At 37.1% G+C, this 23,423-nt stretch overlaps 1 protein-coding gene across 4 annotated transcripts in view; it reads left to right on the top strand.

The window, feature by feature from the left end:
• Positions 1 to 22,957, top strand: part of LOC106879762 (malignant fibrous histiocytoma-amplified sequence 1 homolog) — an 82,272-nt gene extending 59,315 nt beyond the window's left edge. For 3 of the 4 annotated variants that reach the window (XM_089358734.1, XM_014929446.3, XM_052971262.2), the window contains 4 exons: positions 4,628 to 7,749; positions 13,335 to 13,445; positions 15,315 to 15,603; positions 20,270 to 22,957. In XM_089358734.1, the coding sequence (XP_089214860.1) occupies positions 4,638 to 7,749; positions 13,335 to 13,445; positions 15,315 to 15,598 (3,507 nt within the window). In that variant the 5' untranslated portion in view covers positions 4,628 to 4,637 and the 3' untranslated portion in view covers positions 15,599 to 15,603; positions 20,270 to 22,957. Of the gene's footprint in view, positions 1 to 4,627; positions 7,750 to 13,334; positions 13,446 to 15,314; positions 16,117 to 16,312; positions 18,038 to 20,269 lie in introns of those variants that run through there. The other variant, XR_016243433.1, reaches the window with a different exon arrangement.
• The last annotated feature ends 466 nt before the right edge of the window (positions 22,958 to 23,423 follow it).

Here is a 23,423-nt window from a genome sequence, read left to right as displayed (position 1 = left end):
TATAATCCGAGTCACATGCAGTGAAAGACTTGGGGATCAGTATGTGCAATGACACATCATTTCATATGCACACAAGCAAGGTGGCAGCAAAGTGCGGACAACTGGCAGGATGGATACTGAGGTCCTTCAAGACAAGAGACCAAGAAACTATGTTGACCCTGTGGAGAACCTTTGTTCTCAGCTGCCTTGACTACTGTTCCCAGTTATGGTCACCACATAGTGCCAAACTAACAGCGGAGCTTGAAGCAGTCCCGCGCCACTACACTAAAAAGATTGAAACAGTGCAGTGGATGAGCTATAGGGATAGGCTAAGAAAACTACAGCTCTACTAGTGAGCAAGGACGTATCAGTTATCAAGTTGGAAGTCACTGACTTGTTCTTACTCCTCTTACCTTATATGTTTTCAAGTTAGTTCAAATTATGTTGATTATTGAGATATCCATTGTAATGATAGAGGCATTATCTACAGGGTGTCCACAAAATCTGGGTACATGGAGTAAATAAAATCATAACATAAACAATTAAATATAAGAAATAATAATTTCTTAAAGTATGTATTAATCCTCATGTACCCAGACTGTAAATAAAATCACAACATAAACAATTAAATATGAGAAATAATAATGTCGTAAAGTATGTATTAATCCTCATGTACCCAGGCTTGTGGACACCCTGTATATATGTACACACTGATTTATTGAGTCTCACTCATTCTGTAAAGCCTCAAGAATTGAATCTACAGAAGCTGTGAAGAGAAGAGTAGGTCTTGATGGTATCCACTCATGGTAATGCACTGTTCTGGAAGATGGCCATTTATGTTGACCACCAAGGAGATAATGAGTTTTCATGAGTTATGCAGCCTCTGAGGGCAAGATGCATGCTAGCTGTACTTAACTCTTTAGCGTTTAAACCAACAATATCCTGCCTATTTTATGTCAAAACTGGCCAGACCCATCCCCTGACACCTACAATATCATCGTAAAAATAAACACATCATTGAAATCTTGCAGTTACTAGATAATGTATGATTAATTCAAAACAATGTAAATAAATAAGTATTATATTTGATAGAGTAATCTGAATGCTAAAGTTCATGTAGTTGCTTTTGAATTATCTGAATGTATTAAAGCTGTCTGAGAGGTTGCTCTTCTTTCCTTCTCAGTGGTATACTACACAAAAACCTTCCTGGAATTGCACATGTTTTGGTTTCAAATTTTAGCACAAGGCCAGTAGGGGCCAAGTCGATTTAATGGACCCTGGTGTTCAATTGGTGCTTATTTTATTGACCCCCGAAAGGATGAAAGACAAAGTCGACCCTGGAAGAATTTGAACTCAGAACATACAGATAGACAAAAGATGGCAAAGCATTTCACACAGCATGGTAACGATTCTGCCTGCTTGCCACCTGCTGCTGAGAGATACAACATGTCACTTTGGGGCTTAAACTGACACGCCTTCTTAGATATGTCATATCAAAGTTTTGTTGTTACATTGTTTCTCTGTTACTCATTCAGTCGCTTTCATAACCTCATGTTTTAGAACATGTATCATAGCTCAGTCAATGTATCCTTTTTGTCAAAATAGTTAAGCTGTTTTTAGCTACAAACACATATTCAATGCTATCCTTTCTATAAATGTCTTCTATTCTATCAGTTCCGACTTGAGTTGAGAAATTTTTTTAATATTGAAAGTCTTTCCTAAATCTAACAAATATTTACATTATTTACAATTGACGGATATTTGTTCTCATCTTGTTTGTTGTTAACACGTTTCGGCTGATATACCCTCCAGCCTTCATCAGGTGTCTTGGGGAAATTTCGAACCTAGGTTCTCATTCCTAAGGTATTTTTCGATGTTGGTATTATTATTATTGTTATTATTGTTCAGGTCACTGCCTGGAATCGAACTGGGAATCTTGTGGTTAATAGCCCGTGCTCTTAACCACTACACCATATGCCCGTGGGCATAGTGGTTATGTGCGCGGGCTACTAACCCCAAGATTCCGAGTTTGATTCCAGGCAGTAACCTGAATAATAATAATGATGATGATAATAATAATAATAATAATAATAATAATAATAATAATAATACCACCAACAACAACAACATCGAAAAATACCTTAGGAATGAGAACCCAGGCTGGAGGGTATATCAGCCAAAACATTGTGTTAACAACAAACAAGATGAGGACAAATATTCATCAATTGTAAATAATGTAAATAATGTACATAATTCCTCATCTCTTAAATATAGAACTGTAAAATCTAACAAGGTTCTCATCTAGTTTTCTTTTTCAACCTCAGCCATTTAATTAGTTCATCAAACCAGTTCCTACTTAAATAATTTAGTTTAATCAATCACTATATACTTTCCATTTCGAAATGAGACATTTTAGCTTTCAGTTTGATTGGGTCTGTGTCTGAAAAATCAAATCTAAATTGATTATACATATCTAAAACTTGTGTTTTTTAGTTTTAGCTAACAACATAAAATTGCATGCTCGTACACCATACTTATCAGTTAACCTAAATATCATATCAAGCTACACTTTTCCATTGATTCATTGTAACTTACAATGGGGAAATTTGGAAGAATTGTAGCAAGGTCATATCCTTGAAAACTTCCATGCTTTCTGAAATTTGCCAACAGTGCACCTGATGCCACCTCCTCCTCCTCCTCCTCCTTATCATCGTCATCGTCATCGTTGTCGTCGTCATCGTCATCATCATCATCATCATCATCATCATGGTAGTGAGCTGGCAGAACCGTTACGATGCTGGGTGTTTGTCTGCTGCTATGTTCTAAGTTCAAATTTCACCAAGGTCAACTTTGCCTTTCATCCTTTCGGGGGTCGATTAAATAAGTACTAGTTATGCACTGGGGTTAATGTTATCAACGTTAATGTAAATAATGTACATGATTCCTCATCTCTTAAATATAGAACTGTATAATATATGCTTCAACACACGAACTCACATAAAGAATCTTGCAAACCAAATCTCAAAACGAGTTAATAAAAGGAGTTATTCTCCCTTTTGCACACTTTTGGGAAAACCCTCAGGACTGTGTGTGTGTGTGTGTGTGTGTGTGTGTGTGTGTGTGTGTGTGTGTGTGTGTGTGTGTGTGTGTGTGCGTGCGTGCGTGCACACACACACACACGAGCACAATTATGTGATACCATCTTAAGAAAAGGACACATTGGATAATGTCATCCTGACAGGTTTTTATTACAATGTATGCTTTTATTATTCTTTGACTAGTTTCAGTCGTTGCTCTGTAGCCATGTTGGAGTCCCACTGACAAGAGCAGAAATTAGTCATATCAACCTCATTATTTTTAATTTTAGCCTGACGCTTATTTTTATCACTCTCTTTATTGAACAACTAAGTTATGTGTGTGTGTTTGTGGGTATTGGGCTAAAAATGATTTGTTGGGTTGCTAAGGTGACTTAGCCATTTATTAATTAAAGAATGATAGAATAAGTACCAGATTGAAATACAGAGTGGGATTTGATATTTATTTAAGCCTTCAACAGTGGTGCTGTTGATGTTGTGTCATCTCTTGACTCTTCCCTTGTTATTCAGGAGCTTAACTTGCTAGATATAACAAATAATAATCATCATCATCATCATCATCATCCGATTTCCATGCTGGCAGGGGTTGGGCAGTTTAACTGGAGCAGGCCAGCTGAAGAGCTACCTGGGCTCCATGCTGGATGCCCTTTCTAATGACAACTTTACAGTGTACTGGGTGCTTTTTATGTGGAACCAGCACCCATGAGCCTGCAAGATTAATTTGCTCAGCTGAAGAGGGATGCAGGAGACATGCCTGTATGCAAGGACAGCCACGGTTTTTAATCTTCTCAAATTCTGATTAGCTAGATATAGCAAGTAAATCTTTTCAAATTACACTTTACTCTCTTAAAACCAAAAAAATTAAGGAAGGACACATTAGATAATGTTCTAGATACACTATGTCCAAATAAATGACAATATTACCATGGCCTGAATGTTTTTGATCATAGTTTTTTCCATTCAGAGTTAACTTGACATTAAATATCTAACAGGTTTATCATTCAGTTTCATAAATGCTTAATTTACAAAAATCATCATAATTTTATATCAGCTTTGCTGTACTGGCATGGTTGAATGATTCTTTTATGGCATAATACCTTGCCACTTGTTGCAGTCTCTGATCATCTGTCTCCTTCATGAAATTAAGCATTCTGAGATCAGGCTGCTCACCATTCTTTCCTTGTCCTACTCTTTTGAAGACTCCTTCCACTTACTTGTATCACTTCACCTTTAATGAAAATACTCTCTGTCATATACATTGCACGTCTATACCAGCACAGTTTTCTCCCTTGTACTCTACGGCTGATTACTACAATAGAGATTTTGTAAATGTGGCAATTATTGTATCATGCCATCTTAGGAGTGTTGTGTTGAGTTGTTTGATGAATGTGATTCCTGGATGTTGTATTGTGTCTTCCGAGGTATGTGTATCTGATGAGTGCTCATGTATTACTGTTGTGTAATAAATTTTCTCAGTGACTCTTTAATATCGTTAAGTTCACTTTTATCTCTGATTAATTTAACTCTAATGTTTTTTTTTTACTTCTTTACAGAATACCAAAGATGTCATCCCACAGCCAAGTATCAGAGCAACTATTGACCTATTTGGAGACAAAAAGTAATGGTCGAACTGTGCTTACTGTTCCAGATGGCAAATACAAGGGTTGGCTACCCAAGTCTTTGTACTCCTTGGAGCTGGATGAACTCTATCTCCCATTTATGCGATTGTACACCTTCCCTGTACGCGGCAGTAGTCTAGGTTCTCTAACTAGCTTAAAAGTTTTCCATGCTGTTGGCAACTACCTCCAAACTATTCCAAACTGTTTTACTCAAATTTCTGAATTACAGAAATTAAACCTTAGTTATAACAACCTCTCAGAGCTATCACAGTCTATTTTCAAACTAACCAGTTTGGTTGAGCTAAACCTGTGTGAGAACAGCGTTGAAAGGCTACCGCCGGAAATCGGAGAGCTTAAGAATCTGCGCCATCTGAATATCGGTGGAAATCTGTTGTCCGAAGTTCCGGAACAAATGAGTCAATGCAAGAAGTTGCAGATTCTTAATCTGTCTGGAAAGTGGAGTCCGCGAGGTGGATTACGGACATTACCAACTTCAGTGTGCAATTTGCCAGAACTGCTCACCCTTGACTGCAGTTGGCACCAAATTGACACACTCCCTGATGAAATTGGCAATTTAAAAAAGCTGAAAATTCTCAGCTTGCGTGGAAATCACTTAAAATATATATCTAAAAAAATTGCTGATTGTACTAATTTGCAAGAACTTCATCTTACTGCCGCTATGCGGTTTATTCCTAAAATACCTGTAGCTTTGCTTAACCTCAAGAGTTTAGTTAAACTGAATATAAGTGGCAATTATTTTACTACAATACCTCCTGAAATTAGTGGATTAGAAAATTTGAAAGTATTTCTCATGCAGAAAAATGCTTTACTCCAATTGCCTGAAGAATTCTTCAATCTTCAGCAGTTGGAGGAAATTGAACTGTCAGACAATTATCTTGAAACAATTCCTGGTAGTATTAGAAGGCTTCATGTTTTACGGAAATTGAGTGTGTGCAATAATAAACTAAAATTTTTGCCTAATGAAATATCTAGTTGCCAGTCGCTTCAGTCACTCAATTTAGCTCACAACTTGCTTGAAGAAATTCCGGACACGTTCCACCGACTTGACAACTTAGACTTTTTGAACTTGACAGAGAACAAACTCAAGCGCTTGCCTCTCCTCTTAGACCAGCTTACTGGCCTTGAAAAAACAAATGGCATTTTCTTGCAAGGCAATTATTTGATAAAACCACGGCAGGAAATATGTGATCAAGGTGTGGGGGCATTGTTTAAATACTTGAAAGAAATTCGAGTTAGTGAGGCAAACCATCGGAGGAAGATGATTCTTACTGGTGCTGTGAAGGCTGGAAAAACTAGCTTACGAAATGCATTGCTTTTGGGCCGATCACGATTAACTGCAGATGATGAACGGACGTGGGTATTGGAACGCCATCTCTGGGAACCTGAAGAAAGCTTACGGGTACAGATTCTTGATTTTGGTGGGCATCATATTTATTCTGCTGCTCATCATATGTTTCTTACCTCAGAAGCTTTGCACATTCTTGTTTTTGATCTGAATGTGTTTTCTTGTGATCCTGAATCCTATGACTTTAGGATTGGAGACTGGCTGGAAGGAATTCTGGACAGAGCACCAGGAGCATCTATTCAGTTAGTTGGAACTCACGCTGATCTTTGTAATGAGAATGAAATAGCAGAGAAGAAAGCTTACATCCTGGAGAAGATGCATTCTGAAGAGAACACAAAAATTGATAATCTTTTTATGGAAATAAATCAGCTGAAAGAGAAGTTAGATAGTACACAGAAACAAGACACTGGCAAGAGTGGTTTTTCAGATTTTGATGTTGAACGAGATTCTGAGAAAGTTAGTCACCTGCTGCGTATGGTAAATACTCGAGTGAAATTACCTGATGATATTTCAACAGTCAGTTGTGCAGATGATCTTGTTGGCATTAATGAATTTGTTGATAGAGTCATCACTACATTGAAAGAATCAGAACAGCGGCCTCTTCCAAAGTCTTGGTATAGTTTCTTAATTGAGCTGCAGCAACGAGAAGAGAAAATACTTCATTGGAATGATACATTAAAGATTTTTACTGATCTCATGAAAAGCTTAGGCCAGTCAATGATTAGCATGGAAGGGTCTCCTGAAAAAAGTTTACAAGTTATTTTAAAATATTTTCATGCAACTGGAGAAATCATTTGGTACTATGACAATCCTAAGCTCAATCAGCTTGTATTCCATCGACCAGAGACACTGATTGATATGTTGCGCTCAATATTTCGGCATGATTTTGAGGATATTATGGTGTATCATCGGCATTTGGGCTTGAAAGTGAACATGACTGAGGAACAATTTAGAAATGCCAAGCAACTTTTCCTTCATGAAGGAATGATGTCAGTTGAACTTCTTCGCTATACTCTTTGCCACTTTCAACTTGATGTCAGTGCTCTTGAGACATTTACCTCACTCATGTTAAAGTTTGATCTTTGCTATGAGATACCCATTAATGAGATTAATGTCTCGTTACTGGACTACACCCGATTACTTTTATTTCCTTGGTTCTTACCTGATGTCTCACCAGCAAATCTTGTCTCAAAGTGGCCTGCTCAGGTCCCTAAGGACACTGTACAGCTCACAATTCAGTTTCAATTTCCAAAGAAGGGTCCACCAAATTTCTTTGAAAAAGTATCTGTTCGTTTTCAGAACTATGTATCTTACTGCGATGGTTGGCGCAATGGTATCTATGCTAGATACAATTTGAGTAAATGTTTGCTGCAGAAAGAAAAGAAAGAATTGAATGGTCAAAATATGATGCTAGTTACTCTGTCTGTACGAGGCAGTGACATGCAAGAACTCTGGGGTCTCATTCACGCATCTTGGCACGACATGCTTGGTCTTCTACATGAGTGGCCATTTGCACTTGTTGAAATAAAACTACTTTGCTCGCATTGCATCATGACAGGTAATGAGGAACCATACCAGTTCTCAGGGAAAGTTTTGGAACGTCGCTGCCCCAAGGGAGTCTACCACGTGCAGTGCCCTAATCAAAAAGATTGTCCCATCCCTGCTTGTTTTGTCTACTTCCTTGATCCAGGTAAGTTAGTCATTCCCAATATTCTTTTTTTTTTTCATATCTAACTTTTCTTTTTAGTAAAATTACCTTTTTCAAGAATTCTCTATCATTTTTCATACTGTCATTAACCTTGATTCTATTGAGTCAAACCAGACCATTTCAGTAACAATTTATTGTATTGTTCCTTTGAACACATTATCTGAAAAGGGTCTCCTTACCTGTTGCTTTCCCCCAATCCACAACATTTAAGAATTTCTCACATTGGTGTACAAAGCTGATATTTTATAGCTAAAGGTTAACAGTCAATAAAATCAATGCCTCAGGGTTAAAAATAAATACTATCAGGCATTTTGGTTGATGCTTTACCGTTTCTGACACTTCTTATACAGAGTTTTTTTTTAATCTAATACAGATTTTTTTTAATCAAATTCTAAAAGAATCCAGACTAGCAGAAGTTCTGTTATTATTACTATAATGGTTATGGATATTTTTTCCCCCTTTCTTCTTTGATTTATAAAAATAGGAAGAATGGAGACTTAACTCTATCCAAATATATTACTATTATTTTATTGATCACTTAAGTCTGAAAGTTAAGTTGATTCAAGTAGAATTTGATCTCAAAAGCATAATATGTGTGCATAATCTATGTGTACTCTCTCTTTTTTTTTTTTTACTTGTTTCAGTCATTTAACTGCAGCCATGCTGGAGCACCACGTTTAGTTGAACAAATCAATCCTATGTCTATGAGTTAGAAGTTAAGAAACCATCTAAGGGATATTAAATATCCAATATACTACTGGATGTGTACCTACGTATTTTTAACCAAGTGCTTACTATTGCATGGCAATATTACAACTGAATACTAGGTATGGGTAGGGGTAAATTGAAAATTTACCCAGGATTTATAAGGCATATAAGAAAATGGAGAAGGTATAAAATCAACAAATACCAGCCAGTAAACATTTCATTATATCTATTTATTAAATGATAAACATGTGTTTAAGTGGTACAAGTAAACAAATGAAATCAGCCAATAAATATGTAAACAGACATATATATATATATATATATATATATATATATATATATATATATATATATATATATATATATATATATATATATATAGAGAGAGAGAGAGAGAGAGAGAGAGAGAGAGAGAGAGAGAGAGAGAGAGAGAGAGATGAATGAATAATAATAGATAAGTGTACAAATACAAATTCCTTATGGCCATTTCTGCCATGAGGCCTCAGAATCTTCCAAGTCATCCTCATCATGTCAATGATATACAGGGATGAACAAACATTGGACAGAGATTGGATAACGGTTGAGCCTCAAGGCTTCTTCAGAGAGTACAAATGTTAGGAAACTAAAATGTGGGAAATTCAGTTAGAAAAATAGAGCAGAGTAAAATAAGACAAGATAGAATAAAATAGGTGAAAATAAAAAAAAGAAAATGTAATGTATTAGACATGGTAAGGAAAGGTAGGAACTTCATTTTAAGGTGTTATTATAATCCATGGTATTCCATCCTGTGGTAAGTAAATAAAGCCACTGGTAGGCTGTGGTTTACATCGTGTTTCCATTATATTGAGGGAAATAGTGAAGGTAGTATGTTATGTGATGGGTTTAATGGTATGGTCCATGTTACAGGGGCCAGAAGTTAGAGGCTAACCACTATTTAATAGATATAGCATTATGAAAGAAGTTGGCAGAAATAACTTAAATTGAACCTGTTAAGGGAAAATTAATACATAAGTACATTAATGACAGAAAAACTGGGTAAAACCTTAGTGCGATGTTAATATTTGCTACTTATTGACCGAAACCTAATCTCAATATCCCTATGCGTAGTGGGGTGAAGTCAAAATCAATCCTACAACCTAATTGGTCAGCTAACATTTAAAAACAATGGTGCTGTTCAGGTCCGTTAGGACTATCAATAAATTACAAGACCAGTTGCATACCTGGCACACCGTGCTGGTGGCATGTAAAAAGCACCCTTAGAACTTTGGGCCTCACAGAAGCAGTGACAAATGACCTTTAGCAATATACTGTGCTTGAGAAAACCTGTCAAGCCAAGTGAGATCACAGTCATGGCCGATGCCAGTGTTTTGTAACTGGCACCTATGCTGGTGGCATGTAAAAAGCACCCACTGCACTCTTAGAGTGGTTGGCACTAGGAAGGGCATCCAACTGTAGAAACCATGCCAAATCAGATTGGAACCTGGTGCAGCTCCCCAACTTACTTGTTTTCAGTCAAAACTGTCCAACCCATGCCAGCATGGAAAACAGACGTTAAATGATGATGATGATGATGATATTTTGCAGACAAAAAAGTACATTTCTAACACAGTAAAGTTGTACAGACAACAGAGAAAGATTGGTTATTTACCCTTACAAGATGGGAAAAAAGTTGTCAGAAGGTGGCTACAGCACTCAAACCCATACCCCTCAGATACTGGCTGAGTGCTTTAAGCATTAAGCTAAACAGTCCCCAAAAACAATAACAATTACTGTCAAATTTAATGCTAAATTATAACTTACATACACATTTCTACATACATGTACATGCACATAAATTCATAGATATACACATGCATGTAACATACATTAATATATATATATATATACACACACATGTATACATGCAAACGTATGCATTTATATACATGTATATTGAAAGATTTCCCTCGATTTCTTCATGTCTTTGAAACACTTTAACTTACTAAGGTTGCATTTTCTATAATATATTATGCAAACCTGAAATGTATGTAGTAATTGATTTTAAAATGTCACTATTTGGTTTGACTTCATTATACAGCTATACATATATATATATATATATATATATATATACAGGAAGACATGGTGAGGTCCAGTCTCAGGATGTTGGGGCTCACAAAGGAAATGACAATGGACCGAGATGTCTGGTGATATAAGATTCTAGAGGAGACCTGCTCACATCAGTGAAACTGAGTTCTAGAAGCATTGTGTTCTACCCACATGTAACAATAACATTTTAATACACCCTACCCTGACAAACCAAACTGCATTGCCTCTCTTTCTCACATTTCCTCTTCATACACTATGATTATCTCCCACTCCCCACTCCTGTCCCCACTACCCTGCTCACTGTATCATTACTTTCCCCACCCCTGCTCCCTACTCAATCATACTGTCTTGGCAGTACCCTGCCATGTATATTATGATCTCTATGTCTTGGGAGTGTGGAGGTGCAATGGCCCAGTGGTTAGGGCAGTAGACTTGCTGTCATAGGATCGCAGTTTCGATTCCTAGACCGGGCCTTGTGAGTGTTTATTGAGTGAAAACACCTAAAGCTCCACGAGGCTCTGGCAGGGGATGGTGGCGAACCCTGCTGTACTCTTTCACCACAACTTTCTCTCACTCTTACTTCCTGTTTCTGTTGTGCCTGTAATTCAAAGGGTCAGCCTTGTCACACTGTGTCACGCTGAATATCCCCGAGAACTACGTTAAGGGTACACGTGTCTGTGGAGTGCTCAGCCACTTGCATGTTAATTTCACGAGCAGGGTGTTCCGTTGATCGGATCAACTGGAACCCTCGACGTTGTAAGCGACGGAGTGCCAATAAACAACAACAATCTTGGGAGTATGCTCTGGCACCTGCCATCATTTATCTCTCTTGTCCTTACTCTACCATCCCATCTATGCTCTGATCCCTGTTCTTTGTGAGTATACCCAGGCACTTTGCCACCTTCTCTCTCCTGCACTCTCTTGCTTCTCCCCCTCTTCCCCCCTCTCTCTCTCTCTTCTTTCCCTTACTTTCCCCTTGGCTGGGTAACCATGTATCTTCTCTACAGCAGCACACCTGTTTTCTGCCGTCATTCTTGATCACTCTTTCTCCCTCTCTCTTTCTCCCCCCCCCCCTTGGGTAACCATGTACATCTTCTACAGCAGCACATCTGTTTCTGCTCTCATTCTTGATCACACTCTCTCCCTCCTTCTCTTGCTCTTCCCTCTGGCTAGGTAACCATGTATCTCCTTTACAGCAGTACACCTGTTTCTGCCCTCTTTCTTGTTAACTCTCCGTCTCTCTCCCTTGTTAACTGTCTCTCTCTCTTTCTCTGACTGGGTAACCATGTACCTCCTCTACAGCAAGACATCTGTATCTGTCTCTTTGTCTCTCCATCACACTGTAAACCTTTCATCACCTGACACAAGATATCCTCCTCCAATGCCCTTCCTCTCTCAAACATTATTTAGCTTGCAAGTTACTTAGTGACCCTGCCAGTGCTGGTGCCACTTAAAAAGCATCCAGTCCACACTGTAAAGTGGTTAGCATTTGGAAGGGCATCCAACTGTAAAAACCATGTCAAAACTGACCTCGCCTGTGTTGGTGCCACGTAAAAAGCACTCAGCCTACTTTGCGGAGTGGTTGTTGTTAGGAAGGGCATTCAGCCATAAAAACTATGTCAAAAGAGACACAGAAATCAGTTGCAGTCTTCTGCCTGGCCAGCTCCTGTCAAACTGTCCAACCCATGCCAGCATGGAAGGGGGACATTAAACAATGGTGATGAAGAATTACACATGCACACATTCATATATATATATATATATATATATATATATATATATATATATATATATATATATATATACATACACACACACACATGTATAGACATGCATGGACACCTTGAATAAGTGTGTTTTACTATAGCCTAGAGCTGACCAAAGCCTTGTGAGTAGATTTGCTATGAAACTGAAAGAAGCCTACCATATATATGTATGTATGCACGTATATATATGCAATCTAATGGTCAAGAGATATCCTTAATGATATAATAAAGTGGCAGAAATAGTGTTAATATGAGTAGGTGAAACAGCAGTCACTTTATAGGGGCTTCTTTGAGAAAAACTTACATCTACAGGAGCCACTGTTGCTGGTAATGCAGATTAAACTGGTTTAGGTTAATCTAGTTAATGTTCTGTCTTGTACAGCTTAAGGTTGTTGTTGTTGATGGCACTAAACCAGGAGTTCTGAACTGGGTTCCATATGGCCCTTCTGGGGTCCATATAAGATTTTGTTGTTAAAATATATTTGCAATGAATTAGTTATACTCCTGCAGTACACAAAATATTTCGACAATTATTTTAATGCAATTCCTAATAATATTTAATTATAAAAATATAACAGGATTTTTTTAAACATCAAATGGCTATGAAGGGTCCAATAGAGTAAAATAGGAATCAAAGGGATCCGTAGGTAGAAAATGGTTGAGAAACTCTACACTAAACTTTGTTGACAGAAGGGAAATTATTGATTTCAGATTTTGGCACAAGGCCAGCAAGTTTGGCAGGAAGAGTAAGTCGATTAGATCAACTTATTTTATTGACCCCAAAAACGGATGAAAGGTGAAGTCGGCCTCAGTGAAATCTGAACTCAGAACGTAAAGACAGATGAAATGCTGGTAAGCATTTTGCCTGGCATATTAACGATTCTGTCAGCTCAGAAGGGAAATTATTGATGTTAGTATAGTACTGATGATAATGATTGATACTCATTGCTATTTTTAAATTCTCTTCTCTTATTTGAAAATTTTTCTTCCGTTTCTTTTCATTAGAATTCCAAGAAGACTTACCAAAGCATATTCAGACCACAGTTGATTTCATGCACAGGTGCAATATCTTGATGCAAACCATGGATGATATTGATGGATCTTCTGCCAATACTGGTAAATAAACTGCAATTTGTTTTCTTTTTTAATATATTTTCATACTATACATCTTGTTTCCCATTTCTCTCTGCTACTTCCATTCTCGACTTGTGGTCCATCTGTGAACCATTCAACTCAACTGTGTATTACTGTGTAGTTTAGAAGTTTACTTTGCAACTACATGGTTCCAGATTGAGTCCTGCAGAATGACACCCTGGGTAAGTGTTGTCTACCATAGCCTTTGATCAGTCCAATCTTTCTGAGTGAAATTGGTTGATAGAAACTGTGTGGAAACCTAACAGAAGAACTATTCCTGTTCATGTGTTGTAGACTTTATCTGTTACCTAGTTTCTCACCTTTGTCTTCTTCTTGGACTTGTTTAATGAGTTCACTCTACTGTTAGGGATTCAGCCTAAGTTTTAGGCCTGAAGATAACTCCTATTTTTTTCACCCATCTCCAAAGTTGAAGAAAATAGCTAGGAGCACTGCTTAAAATTGCAATCTTTGCCTATATAAAGTATTGAAGTAAGGCTCATTGGTTTGCAGTTATGAATCTACTGCATGCATTTCTTTGTGTTTTTGTAGAATAACTTTATTGTAAATTGCCTCAGTTTATTCAGATGTCAGATGTATGGGATCATGATATCTATAGGTATCATTTTAAAATGATTTCATGAGGAATAATAATAATAACAGCAACAACAATAACAACATCAAAAAATACCTTAGGAATGAGAACCCAGGTTCGAAATTTCCCCAAGACACCCGATGAAGGCTGGAGGGTATATCAGCCGAAATATGTTAACGACAAACAAGATGAGGACAAATATCCATCAAATGTAAATAATGTAAATAATTCCTCATCTCTTAAATATAGAACTGAAAGACTCCTCAACTGAGAGGAAAAGTAGTATTGAGAGAGGTGTGTTTGTGCCAGGTGGTGAAAGCTTAAACTATCATAGAGGAACTGAAACAGGTGTCTTGCTGTGGAGGAGTTACATGGCTACCGCAGTTGGGGAAAGAGAGAGAGAGAGAGAGAGAGAGAGAGATGTTGATGTGCCAAGATGTACCCTCAAGATTGAAGGAGGTGGGTGTAAGTGGAGTGGTACAGAGGATTCACAAGAGTGCAAATGGGGAAAGGGGAAGAGAAGGGTTGCAGTGAGCACTGGTATACAGGAAAGAGGGAGTCTAGCAATCACATCTAATGTCTCGAGAAATCCCATCACTTTTAAAAATCAATGAGGTACCTTTTTAATCGATTTTGGAAGAGATGAAGAAGCTAAGGTGACATAGGTATAATTTGAATCTGAGAACTTTTTACAAAGTATTCACTGCTTTGCCTATCACTCAGATACACTAAGCTGTAATTGAAAAAAGCAGAATTAAATAATGAATTCTTAAATGATTTTAACAGAGGCGCAGGAGTGGCTGTGTGGTAAGTAACTTGCTTACCAACCACATGGCTCTGGGTTCAGTCCCACTGCGTGGCACCTTGGGCAAGTGTCTTCTACTATAGCCTCGGGCCGACCAAAGCCTTGTGAGTGGATTTGGTAGACGGAAACTGAAAGAAGCCTGTCGTATATATATATATATATATATATATGTATATGTGTTTGTGTGTCTGTGTTTGTCCCCCCACCATCGCTTGACAACCGATGCTGGTGTGTTTACGTCCCCGTAACCTAGCGGTTCGGCAAAACAGACCGATAGAATAAGTACTAGGCTTCCAAAGAATAAGTCCTGGGGTCGATTTGCTCGACTAAAAGGCGGTGCTCCAGCATGGCCGCAGTCAAATGACTGAAACAAGTAAAAGTGTAAAAGAGAAATGATTATAAGTTTGTTTTTATTTTATTTAAAAATAAAAATTCTTTTCTTCATATTTTCCAGGCCTGCTGAGTGATCTGGGTTTAAGGTATTTGGCTGCCAAACTTGGCAAAGATTGGTTTGCAGTTGGTCTCCAGTTGGGCTTACAACAAGCTGACATTGAAAGAATCCAACTTGACCATCCTTCTGACTCTTTCAAGCAAATTTTTACCCTCTTAGTTCTGTGGAGGGATAACAACAGGGATAATTCCAATAGAATTGCAGAACTACTAGACGCCCTGCGAATCAGTGAGCTGAATGCGATAGTGGCAGAGCTAAAGAATAAATATGCCATTGAGGACAGTTAATCCAGGTGAGTCACTAATTAGATCTTGGATTTTCGTATATGAACAAAAAAAAAGAAAAAAAGTATGCACATTCACATATGCATGCATATGTGTGTATATACTTTTTTCCTGATAATACAGCAACAATAACAGTTGGTACAACTGGAATGATGTATAAACACTCTTGTAAAGACATTGATTACCATAGGCACATTTGAAGAAATACCAATATTAGAGTTGTTTTTATCAAAAAGCAAGTGTGTTTTCTGTAATGATTTGATAAACAGTGCTGAGTTTTACAATTCTATAAATATTCATTTCTACTCTAGGCACAAGGCTCGAAATTTTGGAGGAGGCAGGGGTCAGTCAATTAGATCGACCCAGTACACAACTAGTACTTAATTTATCAATCCCAAAAGGATGAAAGGCAAAGTCGACCTCGGCGGAATTTGAGCTCAGAACATTAAGACAGACGAAATACCACTAAGCATTTTGCCCGGCGTGCTAACGTTTCTGGCAGCTCACCGCCTTACAATTATGTAAATATTAATAATAATATTTTATAAGCTCAAAGCCAATAAGCAATCACCGTGTATTGACTAAAGAAAATAGTTTAATATTGGGGCATATAAGCCCTCAGTGGAAAAAATGGGTTTTCTGTATGTGCGGGACTTCAACCCACATCTTTATGTTTTTGTGTTAGTGAATACATGGTGATCGCTTATAAGCTTTAAGCTTATAAAATATTATTATTTATCAATACTAGAATCTGTCGCAATATAGCTTTTAGATAACCTTGAACATAAGCATTTTTTCTGTGAAGTATCTAATTCTTTTTTATGTAATTAACATCAGAATAACTACTTGGCCTTTCTGGAGAAAGTTGCAAGTTGTAATAGATTAGTGATTGGTATCGATAGTTCTATAAATTATCATACCTTAGTGATGATGTTTTATACAAATGCTATTCCATTCATTTGTTATCCAACCGTGAATCTGAGAGGTTTAAAAAAATGTTTTCCCTTGATTTTAGTCATTGCACTGAGGTCATGCTAGGTCACTAGCTTTAAAAGTGATGTAATCGGTCGTATCGGTCTCAATACCGATTTCAGTCTCGTCTTGTTTTATATCAGAAATAAGCACCAGTTTTAAAAACACTTCCCATAATTGAGTCAGGTTCTATTGACTAGCAGTCAAATCGCACTTTACCATTTTGAAGAAGGAAGGAGACATTCAATAATGTAAACCCAAAGGTATTAATTATGTTTGGGAAGAGAGGAGAACCATAACTTGAATGCCTTTGATCACTTGTCTACTTTATCACAGCTGAACTGAATCTAAGCAAAAATAACGCTTTCATTATAAAAATGTGACGGCTATATTTTAGCAGAGTTACTTCCCTTATCATAGCTTCCTTCCCTTGATAATTTACGAATTCTATGGTTTTTCGTAAACTTTTCTCGCAATCACCGTTGGATCGATCGATAGTTCTATAAATGATCATACCTTAGTGAATATGTTTTACACAAATGCTATTCCATTCACTGGTTATCCAACCTTTAATCTGAGAGGTTTAAAAAACATTTTTTTCTTGATTTTAGTCATTGCACTGAGGTCATGCTAGGTCACTACCTTTAAAAGTAATGTAATCGATCGTATCGGTCTCAATACCGATTTCAGTCTCGTCTTGTTTTATAGATCTGTATTTATTGAATGGCTAGGTCTAGTTTATTTTTTTTTTTATAAAATACCAGTTTACACCGCTAAGCGCGCGCGCACACGCACAGGCGCTTGCACGTGCACACACGTTCGACTTCCACACACTTACAACCTGCCAGATGCCACTCACAAAGCATTGGATAACTTGAGATTACTTTAGAAGTCTAACCTGTGACACAGTGTGGTTGAAGACAAAGTCAAGCTGTTGCGAAGTGAGCGTTTTAACCACCCAGCCATGTCTGTGCTGGTCAGGAGGTTTATATCTGACAGGATTCACTACACAAGGTCTCAATATGCTGTGTCTAATGATGCACAAGCCATGTATAGAGGTTAACACATCTTTTTGAGATTTCTGGATGATAACAACAGTAATTAATCGGTGTGGTTGCTGTTTGTGTAGCACATCTTTCTATAGCTCATCTCTTTCACCAAACTGCTGTTCTGGGTCAGGTGCACATTGAAACAATCTAGAGCTCTGAAATATTGCCAGCTGCTTACAGTGGTTGGTGGAAAATCAACTTTCACATTGTACAGGTTAGTAGAGGTGATGACTGTCAGTAACCAGGAAGTCATTATGAGTGTTGTTGAGTATGGTGGTGGACAAACACAGACACAAAAGACACACGCACACACATTTATATATACACGATGAGTCAAGTATGTTTATGACTCATTGTTAATGGTGTCCTCCATAGCTGTGGTTTTCTTTTGTTTTTAATCGAGAAAAAGAAAAAAAAAAAATTTCTGCAATGAAATGAGCATATAACAAACCCAGCACTTCATCTGGTAAATGAGCTAGGCCTAGACTCTTTGCAGTTGAGGAAATTATTGATGATATCTATTCTTCAGATGAAGAGTTTACAATTATGCAGACAATGAGCATGATTTGGACAAACTTGTGAAAAAGATGAGAAAAGTAGTGATTTGGGTGAACAAATACAGTAGTTGAGAGATAGGTTTATTATTATTATTATTCTGAATTTTTTATGATTCTGGCCATTAGTTTGCCTGCAGTTGTTACTCTTGAGCTGTATATGCAGCTATTTATGTTCTTTTTGCTCAGGAGCCCAGGTGGTAGGTAAAGTTAGACACAGAAGCTTAGTCTAAGAGGGTTAGATATGTCACCACTGGAGAATATTCATGTGAAGGATTAAAGACAATTTCTGAAAATGCTTGGCCTGGCAGTGCTGCAAGACTGTTTAGGACAAACTGTTTAGGACAAACTGTTTAGGACAAACTGTTTAGGACAAACTCTCAAGGCATGGCTGTGTTGGAGCTGCTAAAAATTGAATTTACCTGTGTTGTGTGCTGGCTGACAACACATTTGTTCATTGCCTGTCTATTGTTGGCCAGTGAATTTATATCAAAGAGCTGTTAGCACATATGGGACAGATCTATCTATCAGCCGAGTCATGAACATTGAGCCACTACCCTCTGTCTGAAGTTTGTGACAAAATTTCGCGAGGAGATAGTTAAAAGGCTTGAAGACAGAATGTTTCCTCTCAGGCCAAGCATTCATCACCTTGTTGAACTACCATTTGAAGAGGGAGACGAGAGTAATAGGGTAGGTACTGCTCTCCACCTAGCTTTGTGGTTGGATGAACTCCATTTTTTGAAGGTGTATTAGCATCACTAAGACTGACCTTTTTCAGCTGCTCATCAATTATCTTTATGCTTATAAAGTGAAAATACAGTGCAGCCCCCATTACCTTTAGTAACATTTTTCATGCTCAGGATTGTTGAAGCATGGGCTAAACTACCTGTGTCAGTTGTTAACTGTCAGGACACTGTATCCTTCTTCCCAAACTGCCCTGTGTGGCTACTTACCATTTCTTTAATCGTTTATCTTTTACTTGTTTAAGTCATTAGACTGTAGCCATGCTGTGGCACTGCCTGGAAGAATTTTAATTGTATAAATCAAACCTGAGTACTTAATTTTTTTTAAAACCTGGTATTTATTCAATTGGCCTCTTTTTGCTGAACCTCTAAGTTACAGGAATGTAAGCACACCAGTTGTCATATGGTGGTGGACAAACACAGACACAAAAGACACACGCACACACATTTATATATACACGATGAGCTTCTTTCAGTTTCTGTCTACCTAATCCACTCACAAGGCTTTGGTTGGCCTGAGGCTATCATAGAAGACACTTGCCCAATGTGCTGTGCAGTGGGATTGAACCAAGAACCATGTGGTTGGGAAGCATATTCTTATTATTCATACACAATAACAATAAAAACATGATAGATAGCATTTCTTTATTATTGTTGATCTCATTCTTTTACTTTCTGCAAATCTACACTGAATTTTGTTTACTGTTTTCCTTTGTATTTTGCTTTTGTATTTTTGCAACATATTGGACCTTTGAGGTCAATAAAATGAAATTACTACTACTACTACTACTACTACTACTACTACTACTACTACTACTACTACTACTACTACTACTACTACTACTACTACTACTGTTGCTAGGTGCTCATAGCATTGTACCAGCTGGACAAAGCTGGTTAGCAGGGAAAATAACTCAAGATTTCTGTTGGAAGTTAGTTGAGAGTATGCGAGGTGATGGCCTGGGACTGATTTTGGACATTGATAGGAACAGCCTGAGTGGTCTCTTTTGGGGTACTTTCAGGTCAAAGACCTAGACAACTTCCAGAAGTCCTTGGTATGGCAGTACTATGGAGGTGAGGTGTGGGTGGGGTGGAGCATTGCTTTTTCAAGACAAGCTCTTCAGGCTGGAAACACCAACATGTAATATTTGTTTCAGCTTCTTAGGTTCTGAGTTCAAGTACTATTAAAATCAATTCATGCCTTTCATCTCTCTGGGAGTGGGGTGGATTCGATAAAATTAAGTACCAGTCATGTACTGAGGTCAATGGTTTTAACTACCACTTTCCTTCAAAATTGCTGGCTTTGTGTAAATCATACATTTATTATTGCTTTTGTACTTTTTTCTTTCTTTGCAGGACCAACTGTAGAGAAGTTAACCAAGTTGATTTGGTGGTTTTTTGGCCATCATTGAGAAGTAGACAGAAGAGAGAGAGAGAGAGAAATGAAGAGAGAGGGAAAGCAAGAGAGGGAAAGGGAAGGTGATGACTGACAATACTTGTGATTTATTACATACATGTTTATACACACACACACACATACACACACACACATACACACACACACACACACACACACACACACGCTCTTACTCTGCCATACATAGTGAGCACATAATCACAATGAATTCAGGTTATATATGCAGCTGTGGAAGACAAGCAAAATTTTGGTTTTTTCCATCAAAAAAAAAACCTGAAAAACATTTTGCTAGAGATTTATTTTTTACAAAATTTTATTTATTTACTTTTTCCTATGATCTTTGTCATTTTCTGGGTTTGAGGAATCCAAATTGGATTCGAGGGTTGGTTATGTGTTTTTCCTTTTTGGGATGGAACAATTTTTTTTAAACATTTTGTTTCTTTTCCCTGTTTTTCTTTTATTCTTTTCCTCAGTGCACTTTTTGTGCTTGTATATAAGAACATAAACCTGAAGATCAATATTGTATTGTTTTGCTTCCTTTTGATAGTATGACCTTAATTCAAGGAGAATGGACTGCCAGAGTCGGTAGAGCAATGGACTAAATGCCTTGTCATAGTTAGTTACATCCCTTTATATTTTGAGTTCAAATCCTGCCGTGGTCAACTTCATTTTTTATCCTTCCAGGCTTCATGAAACAAAGTTCTAGTTAAGTAATGGTGTGTGTATGTGTGTGAATTGAAATCATTATGCCCCTGCCTCTTTAATTTCTAGCCTTGTTCTGCCAATTGTAGAACTTAAATGTTATGACTATATTTCTGTCAATCACCAAAGAACAGAGTCACTCTCCATGCAAGGCAAGTATGCCACTCTATTTCATTTTCTGATTCTAACCAATTCCTTTCTTCATATGTATCAATAATGATTCTCGCATGAAGAGCATGAATATTATAGCACAATCTCATTTTATTCTTCTCCATTGATGAAAGCCTTCTGCCTATGTTAGCAGTCAATTTAAGGTCAATGTTCTTTTAAGATTTATGAGGTGAGGTGGGGTGGGGTATAACAAATCAAACACTGTCAGCTGTATAAAAACCTGCATGTGTGTGTGTGTGTACAAGCATGTATAGGAGGTGGGTGAGGTACAGATTCTGTTATGTGTTTATGTGATTATTAAAATATGCTCTAGTAATGCAATGGTGTTAGGTCACCTGATCATTTACATATGAAGATGATCTAGGAGTGGCCCAAAAGAGTAATTAGAAGCATTATGCATATCTGTACATTTGTATGAGTGTTGTGTCATTATACATACACACACATATATATGTATCTATATAGTTTATATATGCACATACTACATGTATACATATATATATATACTACATATGTATGTATGTGTATGCATTCACAAATGCATATGTATATATCAGCATATATATATTAAAACCAGTTGTTTTTCAGTTTTAATTTATTAGACATTATATTTTAGATATTATATAACCTGCTTATAATGCTACTAACCTTGAGAAGGGCATGAATGCCACACAAACTTACCTCCTGTCTTCTTATGAACCAATGTAAAAAATCAAAATTAAGATCATTGTTTTTGTTGCTTTTTTTGTGTGTGTGCTGTTTGCTGTTTCTCTCAGAAAATAGTGTTTCCTCATTCTCTGTATCCTCAGCAGTTGTCAAGGGCTGTGAGTTGGCAGATTTGGTACAGTGTTGGACTCTGTTTTAGCTGTACAGAGGCATGTTCCTTTTTATGATTTGATTTCACATCCCACCGAAGTTGACTTTGCCTTTGAACCTTCTTTGAATGATAAAATAAGGTTCCAGTTAAGTACTTGGCAAGGAATGGTGTATCAATATAAATGACTGTTCCTTCTCCTATAAATTTGTGGCCTTGTACCTATATTAGAAATGAATATTATGATTTGTGTATGTTAATTTTTCCTCCCCCCCCTTCCCTGTTCTGTTAATATTATATGCTTTGGAATGTGATATCTTCAAGTTGACCAGCCATGCTTTACCTCCAAAGTGAAGCTGCTCTATATATGCAAAAATCTGTGTGTATGTGTGTAAATCTGTGTAAATGGCTAATGATATCTCATTCTTTTTTATTCCTATACATATGTGTGTTTAATATTTCTTGTATCATTTTCTCTGTTTCTCTGTCAGTTGCTCTCCTTGAATACATGTGTCTCCTATCATTAAACCATTTATTTTTGCATTTTAAAATTGAATTATTTCCTCACCCTACTCTATCTCCTACTCATATTTTTTATCTGTCCCTTGCTGATTAAAAAACTATTGAATCTTGAAAAAGAACAAGGCTCTAGTAGAAAGATTTGAATGAAAGTAATAGTGATACTACCCATAAAAATGTTTATAATGATAATACTTTGGATAAATTTGTGTGAAAATCATTTAGGAGAACCATGAAGTTCAGTGTAAAGGGAAACGTTTTTCTCCTGAAATTACTGCTGGAACTTTTGAGGGTTCTTTCTTTCTCTTCATTTTTATTTTGCCTCTGTTCTGAGAGGAAACCTTGAAATTTATTGCAAACAAAAGTTGATTTAGTACTGATTATGGGTAACTATCAGTAAAAAAAAAAAAAAAAAAAAAAATGACGAGGATGATGATGATTTAATTTGTGTGAAACAAAAGTGAAATAAATTTCAGAGATGCTTTGCTCCTCACAGAAACTGCAGGAGCAACTCAGAGGTTTTGCAAGCTTTCTAATCTGTCATGATGTTGAAAATCTTTCCATATTATCTAAAGGTATCTCAGGATCACAAGCATTTCACTCCATAGCCTGTATGCTTTGCCTGAGTGGGGTAGGCTTGTTAACAGGGTTTTCCATTTTCTGTATGTATGCATAGTGTATTACTTCTTACTCTCTCTCTTTTTATCTGTAAATCATTTCCTTTGGTTTCTACTGTTTTAATCAATAAGAAATCTTTCTCTCTGTTTAATTCTTCCTTTACTTTCTTTGCCACTTTATATGTCTGTCTGTATATGAATCTCGTCTCTCCCTCCCTCTCTCTCTCTCTCTCTCTCTCTCCCTCCTTTTCTCACTCTCTCATCGTTCTT

This window comes from Octopus bimaculoides, chromosome 10, assembly GCF_046866305.1.
Source record: "Octopus bimaculoides isolate indiv1 chromosome 10, ASM4686630v1, whole genome shotgun sequence".
NCBI lineage: Eukaryota > Metazoa > Mollusca > Cephalopoda > Octopoda > Octopodidae > Octopus > Octopus bimaculoides.
Note: the sequence above shows the minus strand (reverse complement) of the source record. Positions and strands in the feature narration are given on the sequence as shown.